The sequence below is a fragment of the Hippocampus comes genome, unplaced genomic scaffold, assembly GCF_001891065.2.
Source record: "Hippocampus comes isolate QL1 unplaced genomic scaffold, H_comes_QL1_v1.1 scaffold252, whole genome shotgun sequence".
Classification (NCBI taxonomy): Eukaryota; Metazoa; Chordata; class Actinopteri; order Syngnathiformes; family Syngnathidae; genus Hippocampus; species Hippocampus comes.
Window position 1 is genome coordinate 483,592 of NW_017805485.1, and position 18,059 is coordinate 501,650.

At 40.1% G+C, this 18,059-nt stretch overlaps 1 protein-coding gene across 2 annotated transcripts in view; it reads right to left on the bottom strand.

Moving 5' to 3' along the window:
• Positions 1–1,185: 1,185 nt before the first annotated feature.
• Positions 1,186–18,059, bottom strand: part of ttc7b (tetratricopeptide repeat domain 7B) — a 28,622-nt gene continuing 11,748 nt past the window's right edge. The window contains exons 17-22 of one of the 2 annotated variants that reach the window (XM_019876100.1): positions 16,416–16,513; positions 8,838–8,888; positions 5,705–5,845; positions 5,096–5,298; positions 3,235–3,308; positions 1,186–2,936 (exon numbers count right to left, since the gene is read on the bottom strand). In XM_019876100.1, coding sequence (XP_019731659.1) covers positions 2,789–2,936; positions 3,235–3,308; positions 5,096–5,298; positions 5,705–5,845; positions 8,838–8,888; positions 16,416–16,513 — 715 coding nt within the window. In that variant the 3' untranslated portion in view covers positions 1,186–2,788. The remainder of the gene's footprint in view (positions 2,937–3,234; positions 3,309–5,095; positions 5,299–5,704; positions 5,846–8,837; positions 8,889–16,415; positions 16,514–18,059) is intronic. The other variant, XM_019876101.1, reaches the window with a different exon arrangement.

Genomic DNA, 18,059 nt, shown 5'->3' on the forward strand with positions numbered 1-18,059 from the left:
TCCGATAAAAGATACACAAAGGATGACGGACACACGCATGCAGGCACAAACTCGCTTGCCACAAACACACTTGAGATACAAACCCGGGTGTGAACCGCAGGTCAAAGACAGATGCTGCACTTCAAAATGAATTCACTGACTCAAAAACACTCAAGAGACCAAATTGACTTTTATACGTTTATCGTTCCTCATTCATGAAAGCATAAAGGGCACACTGAGCCACAAGCCGAATTCGTACACATTCCTCTTACATCAACCATCTCAGTAACATCAAGCTCTGTGAAGAAAATAGAATTAGAATTTACTTTACAAAATAATAATACACATGGCACTATACAATATACAACCATTACACTTTGTTGTGAAAACAAAAACCGGAACTACGTTTACAGCAGGTGCAGTGGTTGCATGACGACTTTGACATTTTCCCCCAAAACTTTAAGTTGTCACTCTATTTAGTGACTTCTCTGACCAACTATTAAAAAAAAAAAAAAAAAAATCAAAATAAATGTAAGAGAATGACGCACACCGTGATCCTCATTTTAACACCATTCTTATTTCTCAGTGTTGGTAATCAGCCCTGGTAATGATTTGGGATCCTAAAAACAGGTAATTGTGGTTTGTGCTCACCATGTTAGCACACGTTAATAAGATAAACTTTTTTTTTGTGATTTGCAGTCATACTGGTGGGTGAGCGACAAAATGCTTGGTATGCAAATGTGCAGTGACAATCAAATTTAGTGTACACTATGAGCATCCATGTTTATTTGCAACATAAATGTTGCTTCTGTGACCAACCGGTGATATGAAACTCGGGCCTGTAGTTTAGCTGCGCACAGGGTAGGCTCATTGCCGTCGGCGGGAGCTTCAGGTCGAGTTTCGGTTTAATCTCATTTTAATCTTGGCAAATAAGTGCAACTATCTTATTGGTGTACAGTGAGAAGAATGGCAAAGGGAAGATGAACAACATACGAGGAACATTTGTATCAAACAACTGGGAAATGTAAACGTGGTTACGCTTAAAAAAATTCTTGGTACGGCGATGTCTTTACTTTTTAGTTTAATATCTTCCGTGACTACGCTTTTATCTGACAATAATTTATCGGGCATCGCAAATCATCTTTCCCCACTGAAATAAATGGAAATGGCAATAATGTTTGAAGCCCCGACCACACAATTAAAAAACAAACAAACGTTTTTCAACGAGAAAAATGGCACTCTACAGCATCAACATAATTAAATAGAATGTAACGAAAGAGGTTCAGCATCAAGACATCATGCCTGGACTCAATGGGCCTCCTTTCTGGTGTGCGTGCCTTGCCCACGAGGGGGCGTGCAGAACAAATACAGTACTGTACAGAAAATGACGGCCACAACTAATGCTTAGTTCGAGGAATGTAGGAAGTCGAAATTTTGCGACCTCCAACCGGAGGCAAAGACCGTGGAAGGCAAAATATAATTTACAAGACTATGAACATATATTTTGCTTTATTTATTTAATATCTCATTAATTCAGTTATTCAAAATAACTTCAGGGAACATTTGTACTGACTGCATGAAGATACAGAATGCTGTGATTTCCCTACATGAAGTTACAGTATTTGGTGACATGAACGAAATACTTGGAAGATACAATATTGCTTTCTTTCTATACATTGAAGAAATTATGAAGGTTTGCTGGAGGTCAAAATGTGTTGTGATGACCCAAAACAATAAGCCATTTTTGTTGTTTACGTTCATCTGAAACGTTTAGCGGCCGTAATGGGGACAATTTGAGTCGGATATTTCCGACTTCCCACCTTCCTCGAATGCAGCATAAACTTTGTTATGATTATTTACTTTTCACAGAGGGTAAACAACACAACGCCTGTGAGTATTCTATTCTTTCTCCAAATATGTGATGCTTGAAGGCTTAGAACTAACGTGACATCAATGCTAGCTAAATTCCCCCTCCGTAGGCACTAGGCATTGCGTTAGCGCTCAGCCAGCGGACTTTCGTGAGGTAACGCTATGAGAGCTTGCACACACAATGTGAAATTCTGTTTTAGGTTTAGTTTTAGAGTAAAATCCAACTAGGATTTTGAGAGGGAATAATTAATCATTCTCCCGTCCATTTTCTAAACCGTTTATCCTCCTGAGCAAAACGCTGCTTGTTACCAATTTTTTAGCCAATTTTGGCCGCAATTGAAGACAAAAAAAAATGGCCGATCGATGGTTTGTATGTCAAAATACTGCTAAAACAGGTCACTTGTATGTGGAATGACTTGCGTTGCAATGCCGTTAAAAAGAAATGTGTCGTGTAAATGCAAATCTGCATTTTGGGATTCAAGCCAGCTCACGGTGGCTAGCAGCATGTGAATGCGTGTGCGCATGCGTGTGTTTACGCGCGTGCATGGCCTGATGTATCAAATCGCTTGGCGTGGAAACTGGTGTCAACAAGACATACACACTTGTGTTCCTTATATTTGCTGTCAGTGCTTCAACAATTTCAAGTACAGCATATGAATGACCTAAACACCATTTCAAGTCTTGGTCTTCATGTAGGAAATGTCAGAGTCAAAATGCACCGGAAACAGACCACAAACACACAACAAAACAGCATCACCAGAGGTGGTTACAGCAAGGCATGATGGGAGGGGGGAGACCTAGTCATTTGACTCGAATGTGTGTGTGTGTGTGTGTGTGTGAGAGAGAGAGAGAGAGAGAGATGCAGGCATACTGCGTGTTTGGTGTGTTTCTCACAGGTCCATTTTTGTGCTCCAGTACGCTACCACTGTGTGTGTATGTTTTATAGTGCTCTTGGAATGATGGTGAAGGGGAGGATGGGGCTGCTGGCCTCTAGCTCCAAAGCGGTGAGGAAACACTCGGTGGCGGCGGCGGCGTTTCCTTGAGCCTGCAACACCTCACCAAGGCTGTTCCACACGTCATGAGCCGTACTGAGTACAAAAAGAGATATGTCAAGTAGTGGAGAAAATGACATATCGATGTGATGTTGCTGAGCCACTTTACAAGTGATAAGTGATGGCCGACATGTGGCCCCCTGAAAACACAATCATGGGCACAGCTGGAGATAAGAAGTCCTTTACCGCCATCTTGTGGTATTTTTGAGTACAGTCTAAAACCTCTTTTTGGCAGAGCGTCAATTCCTGTCACATTTTAGTGGCAGGGCTTGGGCTTGACCATTATTCCGGCAGACAGCAGTGCTTCCCTGGACACCGACATGCAGACACCTACCTGTTGACCTGCACGGCATCCCTCAGGACTTTTTCCGACAGACTGTAGCGTTGCAGCTGGTGGAGAATAAGACCCTGAGGATGGCAGAAAATTTGCATATTGACTTTGTCACATCTGCGATATGCATACATGTTAAGTACCATATTTCTTGCTTGAGATGTTTATCTACTCAATTTACAGGCTTTTATTTTAAGTTTCACACTTTTATATTCATCAGCATGGGGGATAATCAGTCTGTAGCATACCAAACCTGACCCAAGTGTAACACATGGTGTTTAAAAAAACAAAAATTACAGCTAACCGGTGGCACGAGCTGCTATTTTTTTTGCCAAGGCGTTTATTTGAGGTGAAGCGTATTTGTTTGAGAGGGAGACACATCCGCAGATCAATTGAGGCTACACACCCAATCTAGCTATGCTTGTTATGAAAATCAAAAGCTAGTCAACTGATTCCCGCCAAGCTTGTGTACGGGCCACTGCCCAAACATTTACGAGAGATATCTTTATCATGGTTGTCGACAACAAATGGAGGGAAATAGACGATCACATTATACAACATTACCAAGTATACAACCATTCATACTTACAGTAGATTAACCTACAGGAAGCGAAAAGTCTTCAATTAATCTGACATGCTTGTTTTTGAAATGAGGGAGGAAGCTAGAGTAACCAGAGATTAAACCCGCAACAAGCTTGGGCAAGAACACTGTTTCCTGCCGTTTTCAAACTAAGCTGGCAGCTACCATGATCTATCTGCATGATTGTTTGTTGCCCTTGCCGTTCAACACAGTGGCTAACTGGGATGAAACTTAAAAAGTATGGCAGCAATTGTAACGTCGTGGTTCACAGCAGCTGGAAGGTTCATGGTTTAGCTCTCGGCCCCCTTTCAGGAATCCTGACGCATCTTTGAGCGACATAATCAATCTCAGTTGCTCTCAGTGCCGGATTGTAATTATGAGGAAGAGCTAATGGGGAGTTCTCCGAAATGCATACAGCTCTATCCCTCGGTGAATGAGACAATCTTTTAAAGACTCCCACAGGACGCAGGCTAAGGGGTCCCCAACCTTTTTTGCCCCACGGACCGGTTTAAGTCAGACAATATTTTCAGGGACCGGCATTTAAGGTGTGGCGGATTAATACAACAAAATAATATGGTATGAGCTGCATGAAAACTGTAGCTTGTGTACGGGCCACTGCCCAAACATTTACGAGAGATATCTTTATCATGGTTGTCGACAACAAATGGAGGGAAATAGACGATCAACCATTCATACTTACAGTAGATTAACCTACAGGAAGTGAAAAGTCTTCAATGAATCTGACATGCTTGTGTTTGAAATGAGGGAGGAAGCTAGAGTAACCAGAGAACAAACCCGCAACAAGCATGGGCAAGAACACTGTTTCCTGCCGTTTCCAAACTAAGCTGGCAGTGGACTCTACCACGATCTATCTGCATGATTGTTTGTTGCCCTTGCCGTTCAACACAGTGGCTAACTGGGATGAAACTTAAAAAGTATGGCAGCAATTGTAACGTCGTGGTTCACAGCAGCTGGAAGGTTCATGGTTTAGCTCTCGGCCCCCTTTCAGGAATCCTGACGCATCTTTGAGCGACATAATCAATCTCAGTTGCTCTCAGTGCTGGATTGTAATTATGAGGAAGAGCTGGTGGGGAGTTCTCCAAAATGCATACAGCTCTATCCCTCGGTGAATGAGACAATCTTTTAAAGACTCCCACAGGACGCAGGCTAAATTACGTAAGGGCCTGCAGACTCTTCAGGCAAAAAGCGGACACACTTGAACGGAAGTTAAAGACAATAACGCAATCGAGTGTGTGTGTGTGTGTGTGTGTAAACATATATTACCAGTCTCTGCATGGTTTTGACATGCGTGGGGTTGATGGACAGGGCTTCTTCATACCAGCGCTTCGCCTCGTCTATGTTGCCCCTCAGCTCTGCAATCTGCCCCCTCATAAACAGAACATTATGCGATGTGGGAAAGAGGTTGGCGGCTTCTTGAGTGCAGGCTGACGCCTCAGCGGGCTTCGACATGCCGATGTAGACCTCAGCTGTTGGAGACAAAGATGGGAAGGAATTTAAAAACGTGATCGCTAAACAGCAAGCAGTAAGACTAACATTCAAATTCAGTCTTGTCTTGGATCAAGTTTATTTTTCTGTTTCACCCACGTTAGGGTTCGTTATGGCTGTTGCTCTTCGTGGCATATGTGTGCATGTATGTGCGTCTCTCTCTCTCTCTCTCTCGCTCGCACGCACTTCTTGAAAAACCTAGTATGAATCTCCAATAAGCATTTTCCGCGAAAAACTAAACCTGTTACTAAGTGATTCCACAGGTGCCGACCGGTGAGTTTGTTCCACGAAAAACTAAATGTGACTAAGTGATTCCACAGGTGCCGACCGGTGAGTTTGTGGGACGTCCACTGGACTGTGACATCAAGTAACAGTAGATGTAAGTACCTGCATGCAGCCAGATCTGAGCCAGAGTCAACCAGGGGTGCAGGGGACCGTGCTTTGGGGCACTACTCTGCAAGGAGGAAGCCACCTCAGACAATGCCTGCTCCACACGACTTGCCGCTATGGATGTAGCATGCACAGAACCTGGAAGGAGGCGGGTACATACAATTAACACGAGATATTCTTTGTTAATATTAAGGAGAAGGCAATTTAATGAAGTCGCTATGTGCCATGGTTTTACTCAGAATTCCAACCGAGGTGGACTGCGAATGTTTTAAAAACATATGAGCGGGGGAAACTGAAATAGTTTGTTTCAATAAGATCACCATGGCACACAGTTTCCTATTTGTGAACTTACAGCCTTTCATCAGTACACACCATTTCACACACTGCAACACACCTCAGTGTTAAGATTAAGTGAGCTAATTTCTGCACCCCACCATGCAGCCACACCAAATACATTGTACAGAGATTAGTAGGTGAAACAAGTGCTCTTTTGTTATAGCAGGTGAGATTGCATCAGGCACACAAAGTAGCCGCCGGCACACAGGCGACTGGTGAAAGCCCTGAACGAAGAACCATTTTGAACAATGATTCAGTGGCGTTTAAAAACACAACTAAATCTCGTCGTAGTTTTGGTGGCCCTTTTTAGGAGAGGGTAACAATGATAGGAGAACAGTATTATGGGAAGCAAATCAAACAGAATCACACTCTTAGCAGAAAAGATTACGCTGGTGGACTTTTGTCCAGCTTTACCAAATTCTTCCATCGTGCCAGTTTGGGGATGGTGGCCAGTAGCCCCGTGACTGATCAACGTTGACTCAGCAATCTTTAGCGCAACTACTGCCTTTTATGTTGGCAGGTTACAACTTTCCCATTCCCGTTGACTTGAGAGGAACATACTGTTGCCTACTTGTTGCATATAAAGGAGTTTGAGTTGGGCGTTGTGTGACTGGTGTTGTGTCTTTGTGTCCATCGGTTTACGGTCTTTGACAAGGAACACTAAGTGAGGATGATGCTTGTCAAGTTTTCAAGTTGCATTACATTAGTGTGTGTTTTTTTTTTTTAATACTTGAGTAACAGTTGCTGTTAAAAAAAATAGATGTTTGTGGTTAATTGAGGATTCTTCCTATTCTGGAGATATGTGCACTTTTGTTTGTGACAAATTGAGGTTTCCAGATATATTTCCATACTTTCCACTTGACACCATTTCGTCCTTTGCATTTCCAAACAGTGACACTTGTAGCACAGACTCACACGTAAATGTTTGCGGCTAACACAAAAACACATGCAAAAGCTGCTAAATCCATTAAAGGAATACAATGACTCAGGAAAAAAAAAAAAGGCTAATTTTGGTTTAGTGTTGTTTTTTTTTTTTTTTTACCTTTCTCGCTCTCTTTTTGCAGTGAAATGTATTTAAATAGATGGTTGAAAGCATAACAAATCACTTTCACATTCATATCCAAGGCATGGGTTGAATTCCAATTCCAAATTCCTCAACAAACTTTCAACACTGGATTGTTGAAAATCAAGATAGAATTGCTAATCAATTAAAAAAAAATCATTTTTCATTTGGTTATTTGTGTTAGAAAAATAGTATCGTGTAGAATGACATCTTTCTGAAACAGATCCTCCATTAAGATCTGAATCCATTTTCACCGCAATCTAAGAAAATCAGAAAAAAAAAAATCACTCACAAGTGCAACACCATACGGGCATGAATGAAATAGAGTATTCTACACTTTTTTTTTTCGTAACGACATCGAAAAATTACATCAAAGCATTTAGTAATTGGATAGTGCTTTTTTGTTTTTAAATCAATACGTCACTGTATTCCTTTAAAACAAATACAACTACTGTAACTGAATCTGCACAAGAGCTCTCGTTGTGCAGCAACCAGCTGAGAGCAAGTAAAAGCTGATGACGTGGACACAACAGCCACTTTATTTGGTACACATGTTTAACTGCTTCCCGCATCAAAAGTGTCATCAGCCAATCTCATGACTAAAGCTGAGTGCATTCAAAATGCACTGTTCAACGAAATGGGACTTTGGCCATAATTGACAGGAACTTACTCATACTGCAGAAGAGTGGCCAGACGACTAGATCGACAGTGTACAAGCTTCAAGAAAAGAATCTTGAACAACTTAGAAAATGTTATTCATGCTCTAGTCCAGGGGTCGGCAACCCAAAATGTTTGAAAGAGCCATAAAGGACAAAAAAAAAACAAAACAAAAAAAAAAAACAAATATCTGGAGCCGCAAAAAAATAAAAGATTTTTCTACAAAACTTATAATGAAGGAAACACATGCTGTATATATATATGTAGGAGACTGGAGTGTCTCAGAATTGTTTATGTTATTCATTGCTTTGTTGTGTGTTCACAAACGCCCCCATAGAATTTATTTTGTGATTTCCTCCCTTGGTTTTTTTGTTTTTGTGCATTATTTTCGCTTTTTTTAGTGCCAGTTAAGTGATCATTTATTTCCGTTTTTCGGAGGCTGTCTTTGAACGCCTCTCAAGTCAAACGAGAAGAGAGAAGGCACGGAGTCGGGCGCAGACGTGTCTGTGTTTGTCAAGACCGTTAAAAGCATAAATAAAGTGTACGTTTTAAAAAACCAACACCACAGCTCTCCTTTTTCGGATCTGCAACATGTATCTATATCTATTTGAGCTATATTAGCCGACTATCAAAATCTTTTTCCATTTTCAAACATTTTTTATAAAGCTCCAGGGAGCCGCGAGATGTCGCTAAAGAGCCGCATGCGGCTCTGGAGCCGCATGTTGCCGACCCCCGCTCTAGTCCAACCTTGAAGTAGAAGAGACCACTGTTGGAGAGAAATTCAGTTGTCTCATGACAACATTGATGTGATTGGGGTCAGAATTTCGTTGCCGAGAGCCGAATTATCCATTCTTGTTTGTATGAACCACGAAAAAAAAAATCTCTGGAGAATGATGCCACGGAAATAACGCTGCCGACAACCTTGCATTTACAAAGTGTACCTGATAAAGTCACCATGTGGACAAGAATGACAATCTCACCAGCGAAAAAAAATGAGGTAACTAAAACAAAGGATGGGAAGTAAGCAATAAATGGAAAAACGTAAGGTCAGATGGAGGTTACTTGGCTACTTACAAACAGAAAACATGGAAGAAAAACCAAGCATTTTAGCGTCCTGAAGGCCGCCTTAAAAAAAGAAAAAAGAAACGAAGGGATGGAGGGAAAAAAACCCAGAAATGCAGTTGTTAATGATTAAAAGAGAGAAACGAAGTCAAGCACAGACAAATCATTGTGAAGCAAAAGAAAACTTAAAAGTGCATCACAGTGTTTTTTTCTTTACAAGGCCCTCAAGACACGAGCCTTACATTCATTTAATCCGATAAACACATTGCACTAATTGGCTAACATTTGATATAAACAAAAAAAAATCAGGTCAAAACGTAATAAGAGAAATGCTCAAGACTTCACAAAATGCTCAAAAAAACAAAGCACCATATCTTCGAATGTGTGAAGTTCTTTTCAACACTGAGCATGCCTGTGAGGTTGAAATAAGCAAGTGGTCAGTCAAGATCCCTCACTGGAGCACATTCGCTTTTTGAGGCTTCACTTTTCAAATCAACGGTTAAATAAAAGACATCGTACGTATGGCAAACTGTTGAATCCAGTGCTCCATGCTGGCTCATGGTGTTGTGTAAATGAGGGGACACCAAGTGAAGTGTCAATTAAACAAGCCGGCCTAATTATTACTGAGAGGCAGACCGGAATTGCAATGGCAATTTTCACCAGTGGGAGACAACAAAACTCCCCCCCCCCCCCAACTAATGATGAAATCACAATTTCACTGCATTATTTGGGAAAGGCCACAAGGTATATCTTGAAGCTATCGTGATCCCAATGTGGGGTTTTCCATCTACAATAATTTAGACATTCATCATTTCATCCATCCATCCATTTTCCGATGCGCTTTATCCTCACAAGGGTCATCATTCGAAAAATTTGATTTGATCAACTACAGCATACCAAATGTATTTTCGAAGCAAAGTGTTGATTTATGGGTACAAATAACCCAAATAATCCGATGCACCTAATAAAGTAAAGAGACTGTAACTCTCTTGATATTCCCCATTGAGTTGTTTCCCTGTTAGTGTTCCGATCCCATCTAGTGGTGATTTTTAGCAGGAACCAATTGTAACATTAACATTTACAATTGTAAATTGACATGTGCATTCGCCAACACACTCAAATAGACAACTTTGTGAGCTCTGCACAGTCATTATGAAACAAATATAAGACCACACGCTCAGTTAACTGCTGACAAAACAAAGGACGGAGACAAGCAAGACTTCAAAGGATATTTAGCCCTTGTGGATGTGAGCCCATGAAGTATGTGTGCCTTTTTGTTGAATCAATTGTCTTCATAACGTTTGGCTTTCATATATTGTTTTGGAATGCCATTTGTATTTTTATGTTTCATGTCGGTGTTCGTGACCAGTTGCTAATGAATAACCCCTGTATTTTTATGGACTTGGTGTCGTGCTTCATGCTACATCCTGAGAGAGCTACATATGGATCAATATTTCAGATTTCTTGGGTGTAGTATTTTAAATGTTCTGTAAAGCGCTTTGTTACAGCTGTAGCGGTTGTGATGGCTCTATCTAAAATCTTCATTGTATTGTATTCCCCTTAGCGTAGTGCCATCTAGTGGATGCATAATGCAACCGCAGACACTATTGTAGCTTCTATTCTATGCGCCTTATAATGCCGTGCGCCCTATACTTGAAAACCGTTTTAATATAGGCCATTGATTGAAGATGTGCCTTATAATACGAAGCGCCTTCCCGTGCAGAAAATACGGTACATATCTCATTCTCTTCAACTGCGAACTTGCTGTCTTCCTTCACCAGTGAGTCACACTCTGTTGTCGTTCTGATGCTTTTGTATTTCCTAATTCTTCTAAATCAATGTTGGAATGTTAAGGAGCTTTCGCACTGGAATGATCCACGGCATGCTGTCGGCGTTATACAGACGACTCAATTTGTCGACTTTACGACTCCACAATGACGTTTAGGGCGTGATGTCAACTAGTCGCTCATCATGTGTTTTAGGCTGGAGGAGGAGGCAGATTTGCTTGCACCAATAGATGAGTGCGCCTTCATTATTCTAATTGTCTTCTACAGTATTTGAATGCACGGCTTAAGAAGGTGAAAAAAAATGAAATGAATATCGCCACCAAGAAACTATATGGGGTAGAAGGTTATTTTGTCAAGTGGGTAAACACAGCTGGCAATCATACAGGGTCCCTAAACTAACCCCTAAAAAGCTTTCTGTCCTTCCATAAGAGTGGGAGCCACTTTTTGAGTCAACTGACATTAACCGAGCGATGAAACAGAACGTATATGCGACAGGGAATGACACTACTGCCTTCCGACTTCTTTCCTTGTTTTAAGAGACTATCTTGTTGCATCAGCTTTTGGGCGCATTTGTTTTCTGTCAGGACTGTTTCGAGAAGTTTGCAATCCGTCCGTTTGCTATTAGGCGTGAACTACTGAACTCTCCTATTTTTGTATTTGAACAAAATTGCACAGAGCACCAGAGAAACAGGTTTGACAAGATAAGAGATGATCTACGCTCAAATGCAATGTGCTCTTCTGGGGGGCATCACAGTCCACACCATGCTAGAAAGCTCAAGTGAAGCGAGTAGCACGTTACAGCTGGAGGAAAGCTGACGAAGAGCGACGTGGTTGGAAAAGGAGTGAGTCCTGGCTTTGGTGGTCATCATGGGAGGAGGAGGAGGAGGCAAGGAGCAAGATTTTTTGGGTGGAAGAGGAGGCTGAAAGATGAAAACTGGAGAGGAAGGGGAGAACTGTGGGGAGGAGAGCGTGGATACGGTGGAGGGGGATGTGGGGGAGACTGGTTCTGAACCAGTGTGCGAGGAGGAAGAACCTGAGGCTAAAACAGAAACAGTAAAAAAAATAAATAAACCAATGGAAGCAATTCCTAAAGGAAAGGAACACAAAATAATTGTCAATCAAAAGACTGAAATTGAAAACATAAAAAAAAAATCTACATGGACTTTGTCACTTTCAAACTTTGTGCCAACTACTATGAACTCTTTCAAGGGACCAAACAGGTGAAAATCTGAAGGGGCAAGGTCTGGGCTCTAAGGGGGATGAGGGAGCAGTTCCCAACACAGCATGGTGATGGTCCGCGACGTTTGGGTTGCTGTGTGAGGTCTTGCGTTGTCATGATGCAAGATGACCCCTTCAGACTGATGACACTTCTGTTTTTCTTTATGTTTTTCCTGACCTGCCTCAGCAGTTCACGGTAATTGGGACAAAGTTTGGAAGTGCCAATGAAGTCAAAAGTGTGAGCGACTGGCTGAGACATCAGTCCAAAGATTTTTACGCTGAGGCAATATGGAAGCTTGTGCACAGATGGGAAAAGTGTGTGACAGTGCTGGGAGACTACGTTGATTTTTTAAATGTTTTTTTTTCAGTAAGCTTCTATCCGTATTACAAGTCCTTATACCAAAAAATTCACCGTTATTTATTGAATGACTCTCGTACAGAAGGAGGGATGATGAGTGTATCTGAAAATGGCTTTCTGAAGTGTTCCTGTGTCCATGTGGCACACAACGATGCCGCCTTAAGAAATCAAAGGTCACGAGTATTCAATGTTCACCTGTGAAATGTTGCAATCAGGTGCTTTTTTTAAAAATTTTTTTAAACAAAATTATTATTATTATTTTTTTTTTTAAGTATTCCTCAACTTTTTTTGTCACAGCTTTTTTGGAATGTGTGGTAAGCATCAAATTCAAAATGAGAGAATATTTACAAAAAGGGTTGCTGTGTGAGGTCTTGCGTTGTCATGATGCAAGATGACCCCTTCAGACTGATGACACTTCTGTTTTTCTTTATGTTTTTCCTGACCTGCCTCAGCAGTTCACGGTAATTGGGACAAAGTTTGGAAGTGCCAATGAAGTCAAAAGTGTGAGCGACTGGCTGAGACATCAGTCCAAAGATTTTTACGCTGAGGCAATATGGAAGCTTGTGCACAGATGGGAAAAGTGTGTGACAGTGCTGGGAGACTACGTTGATTTTTTAAATGTTTTTTTTCAGTAAGCTTCTATCCGTATTACAAGTCCTTATACCAAAAAATTCACCGTATTTATTGAATGACTCTCGTAGAAAAGGAGGGATGATGAGTGTTATCTGAAAATGGCTTTCTGAAGTGTTCCTGTGCCCATGTGGCACACAACGATGTCGCCTTAAGAAATCAAAGGTCACGAGTATTCAGTGTTCACCTGTGAAATGTTGCAATCAGGTGCTTTTTTAAAACAAAATTATTATTATTTTTTTTAAAAATATTCCTCAACTTTTTTTGTGTCAGCTTTTTTGGAATGTGTGGTCAGCATCAAATTCAAAATGAGAGAATATTTACAAAAAAATACATAAATAAATACAAATAACGTTCATCAGTTTCAACATTAAATATTATATATTCTTCTTCAGGTATTAAACTGAATATAACTTGAAAAGTATTTGCATACCATTATATTCAGTTTTTATTTGACGTTTTACATGTCCTACCTTCACTGGAATTGGAGGTTGTCATGAAGATTTACTGAAAGTTAATGAAATCCAGGCATTGCTATTTTGTGGTACAACAGAAATATTCTTCTTCTTAAATAACTAATGAAACTTGCTTGCTTAATTTTGTCACTGTAACAATTTCCATAACTCTCCATTAGACTTCTCCATCTGGCGACAGGTGTTGTGTCTAAATTTTTTTGCACCCTTCTCCAAATTTGTGCCTCGAGACGATCCTGTCTCTGAATTTACCACAGGTGGACTCCAATTAAGAGACAAGAACTTCAAAGGATGATGAGTGGAAACATGATGCACCTGAGCTCAATTTTGAACTTCATGGGAAAGGCTGTGAAGTTATGTATATGTGATTTCTTGTGAAATGTTTATTCTTAATAAAATAATAATCATGTTTGCATTATGGGGTGTTCTGTATGGAATTTTGAGGGGAAGGGGAAATTTATTCTATATTGGAGTTTGTCATTAAGGTTTACTGAAAGTTAATGAAATCCAGGCATTGCTATTTTGTGGTACAACAGAAATATTCTTCTTCTTAAATAACTAATGAAACTTGGCAATACCACAGGTGGACTCCAATTAAGAGACAGGAACTTCAAAGGATGATGAGTGGAAACATGATGCACCTGAGCTCAATTTTGAACTTCATGGGAAAGGCTGTGAAGTTATGTATATGTGATTTGTTGTGAATTGTTTATTCTTAATAAATGTACTAAAACAATAATCATGTTCGCATTATGGGGTGTTCTGTATAGCAGGGGTCCCCAACCGCCGGTCCGCGGACATCCACAGACTTTGTAACTTTCAAACTTTGTGCCAACTACTGTGAACTCTTTCAAGGGACCAAACAGGTGAAAATCTGCATCCGTCTATGTCACGCTTGACACACGTCAAACCGCGCTTCTTCGTCACGTGACCGATTACGCTAAAAACAAAACGCTAGAGCTCGCAAAATGAGTAATAAAACTGCTGGAGAGCGCAAATGACGGCGGCCTTAAAAGTACGTTCGAGACAACTGGATTAAAGTTATGGCTGAATATTCTGAGATCGCCACAGTAGCACTGTTGCTATTTCCGACATGCTACCTGTGTGAGGAATGAAAACTGGAGAGGAAGGGGAGAACTGTGGGGAGGAGAGCGTGGATACGGTGGAGGGGGATGTGGGGGAGACTGGTTCTGAACCAGTGTGCGAGGAGGAAGAACCTGAGGCTAAAACAGAAACAGTAAAAAAAATAAATATACCAATGGAAGCAATTCCTAAAGGAAAGGAACACAAAATAATTGTCAATCAAAAGACTGAAATTGAAAACATAAAAAAAACATCCACAGACTTTGTAACTTTCAAACTTTGTGCCAACTACTGTGAACTCTTTCAAGGGACCAAACAGGTGAAAATCTGAAGGGGCAAGGTCTGGGCTCTAAGGGGGATGAGGGAGCAGTTCCCAACACAGCATGGTGATGGTCCGCGACGTTTGGGTTGCTGTGTGAGGTCTTGCGTTGTCATGATGCAAGATGACCCCTTCAGACTGATGACACTTCTGTTTTTCTTTATGTTTTTCCTGACCTGCCTCAGCAGTTCACGGTAATTGGGACAAAGTTTGGAAGTGCCAATGAAGTCAAAAGTGTGAGCGACTGGCTGAGACATCAGTCCAAAGATTTTTACGCTGAGGCAATATGGAAGCTTGTGCACAGATGGGAAAAGTGTGTGACAGTGCTGGGAGACTACGTTGATTTTTTAAATGTTTTTTTTCAGTAAGCTTCTATCCGTATTACAAGTCCTTATACCAAAAAATTCACCGTATTTATTGAATGACTCTCGTAGAAAAGGAGGGATGATGAGTGTTATCTGAAAATGGCTTTCTGAAGTGTTCCTGTGCCCATGTGGCACACAACGATGTCGCCTTAAGAAATCAAAGGTCACGAGTATTCAGTGTTCACCTGTGAAATGTTGCAATCAGGTGCTTTTTTAAAACAAAATTATTATTATTTTTTTTAAAAATATTCCTCAACTTTTTTTGTGTCAGCTTTTTTGGAATGTGTGGTCAGCATCAAATTCAAAATGAGAGAATATTTACAAAAAAATACATAAATAAATACAAATAACGTTCATCAGTTTCAACATTAAATATTATATATTCTTCTTCAGGTATTAAACTGAATATAACTTGAAAAGTATTTGCATACCATTATATTCAGTTTTTATTTGACGTTTTACATGTCCTACCTTCACTGGAATTGGAGGTTGTCATGAAGATTTACTGAAAGTTAATGAAATCCAGGCATTGCTATTTTGTGGTACAACAGAAATATTCTTCTTCTTAAATAACTAATGAAACTTGGCAATACCACAGGTGGACTCCAATTAAGAGACAGGAACTTCAAAGGATGATGAGTGGAAACATGATGCACCTGAGCTCAATTTTGAACTTCATGGGAAAGGCTGTGAACCTTCTCCAAATTTGTGCCTCGAGACGATCCTGTCTCTGAATTTACCACAGGTGGACTCCAATTAAGAGACAAGAACTTCAAAGGATGATGAGTGGAAACATGATGCACCTGAGCTCAATTTTGAACTTCATGGGAAAGGCTGTGAAGTTATGTATATGTGATTTCTTGTGAAATGTTTATTCTTAATAAAATAATAATCATGTTTGCATTATGGGGTGTTCTGTATGGAATTTTGAGGGGAAGGGGAAATTTATTCTATATTGGAATGAGGATATTATCAGACATAAAATGTGGAAAAAGAAGTGCTGTAAATAATTTCTGTATGCACTGTAATTGAACCTAACACAAATTCAAAACATTCTGTGCTGGTAGTAGCAAAGCAGCCCCAGCAGATAAACAAGCCTCCTCCATGTTTTACAGAGGGTGCTATGTCTTCTTTCCTTCTGTGAACTCTGATCTAAAGCCTAATGAACATTTGCGGAAGGAGTTGAAACATACAATCTCGAGGAGGCACTTTCAAATCTGTAACAATAATTTTGATTACGAGTGAATATAGTTTAGTTTAAGTTTACAAAAATGAAAAACATTGCAAAGAATACATTGAAAATCAAGACCATTGAATTTGTGTGTGTGTGTGTGTGTGTGTGTGTGTGCGCACCTACCTGTATCTGGGTCACTGAAGTCTGGCAGAGTCATTGCATTTAGCTGTCGTCTGTCAGCTACAGCCCTATCCAACAAACTGCTACCACGCCCCGAATCACTGCCACAACAAACCACACAAACACAGACTGGGTGTTCCATTTGATCACAACATTCAACCAGTCAAGATTCATTATGGAACCGTACGCGTATGTGCATACCTGGGATTGGTAAGGTTGTAAAAGCTTTTCCAGATCTGCAGCATGTGTTTGCAGGTGAGCAAAGCTTCTTCTGATCCTCTGCACATGCTCTCCAACTTGACCTTGGTATAGAGCAAGCTAAAGGATGCCCAGCACATCCATAAACACAAGGTCAGATTGTGGCTAGAATGGGATGCATCATGCGAGTGTGGGTGTTGTGTGGGTGTGCCTCACTTGAAGTTCTCTGGATACTCAGATAGGGCCATTTCTATAATATTGAGACCATCCTGGTAGTGTTTCTGTGCTGAGAGAATCAGGTGCTTTTTTTAAAAATTTTTTTAAACAAAATTATTATTATTATTTTTTTTTTTAAGTATTCCTCAACTTTTTTTGTCACAGCTTTTTTGGAATGTGTGGTAAGCATCAAATTCAAAATGAGAGAATATTTACAAAAAAATACATAAATAAATACAAATAACGTTCATCAGTTTCAACATTAAATATTATATATTCTTCAGGTATTAAACTGAATATAACTTGAAAAGTATTTGCATACCATTATATTCAGTTTTTATTTGACGTTTTACATGTCCTACCTTCACTGGAATTGGAGGTTGTCATGAAGATTTACTGAAAGTTAATGAAATCCAGGCATTGCTATTTTGTGGTACAAGAGAAATATTCTTCTTCTTAAATAACTAATGAAACTTGCTTGCTTAATTTTGTCACTGTAACAATTTCCATAACTCTCCATTAGACTTCTCCATCTGGCGACAGGTGTTGTGTCTAAATTTTTTTGCACCCTTCTCCAAATTTGTGCCTCGAGACGATCCTGTCTCTGAATTTACCACAGGTGGACTCCAATTAAGAGACAAGAACTTCAAAGGATGATGAGTGGAAACATGATGCACCTGAGCTCAATTTTGAACTTCATGGGAAAGGCTGTGAAGTTATGTATATGTGATTTCTTGTGAAATGTTTATTCTTAATAAAATAATAATCATGTTTGCATTATGGGGTGTTCTGTATGGAATTTTGAGGGGAAGGGGAAATTTATTCTATATTGGAATGAGGATATTATCAGACATAAAATGTGGAAAAAGAAGTGCTGTAAATAATTTCTGTATGCACTGTAATTGAACCTAACACAAATTCAAAACATTCTGTGCTGGTAGTAGCAAAGCAGCCCCAGCAGATAAACAAGCCTCCTCCATGTTTTACAGAGGGTGCTATGTCTTCTTTCCTTCTGTGAACTCTGATCTAAAGCCTAATGAACATTTGCGGAAGGAGTTGAAACATACAATCTCGAGGAGGCACTTTCAAATCTGTAACAATAATTTTGATTACGAGTGAATATAGTTTAGTTTAAGTTTACAAAAATGAAAAACATTGCAAAGAATACATTGAAAATCAAGACCATTGAATTTGTGTGTGTGTGTGTGTGTGTGTGTGTGTGTGTGTGTGTGT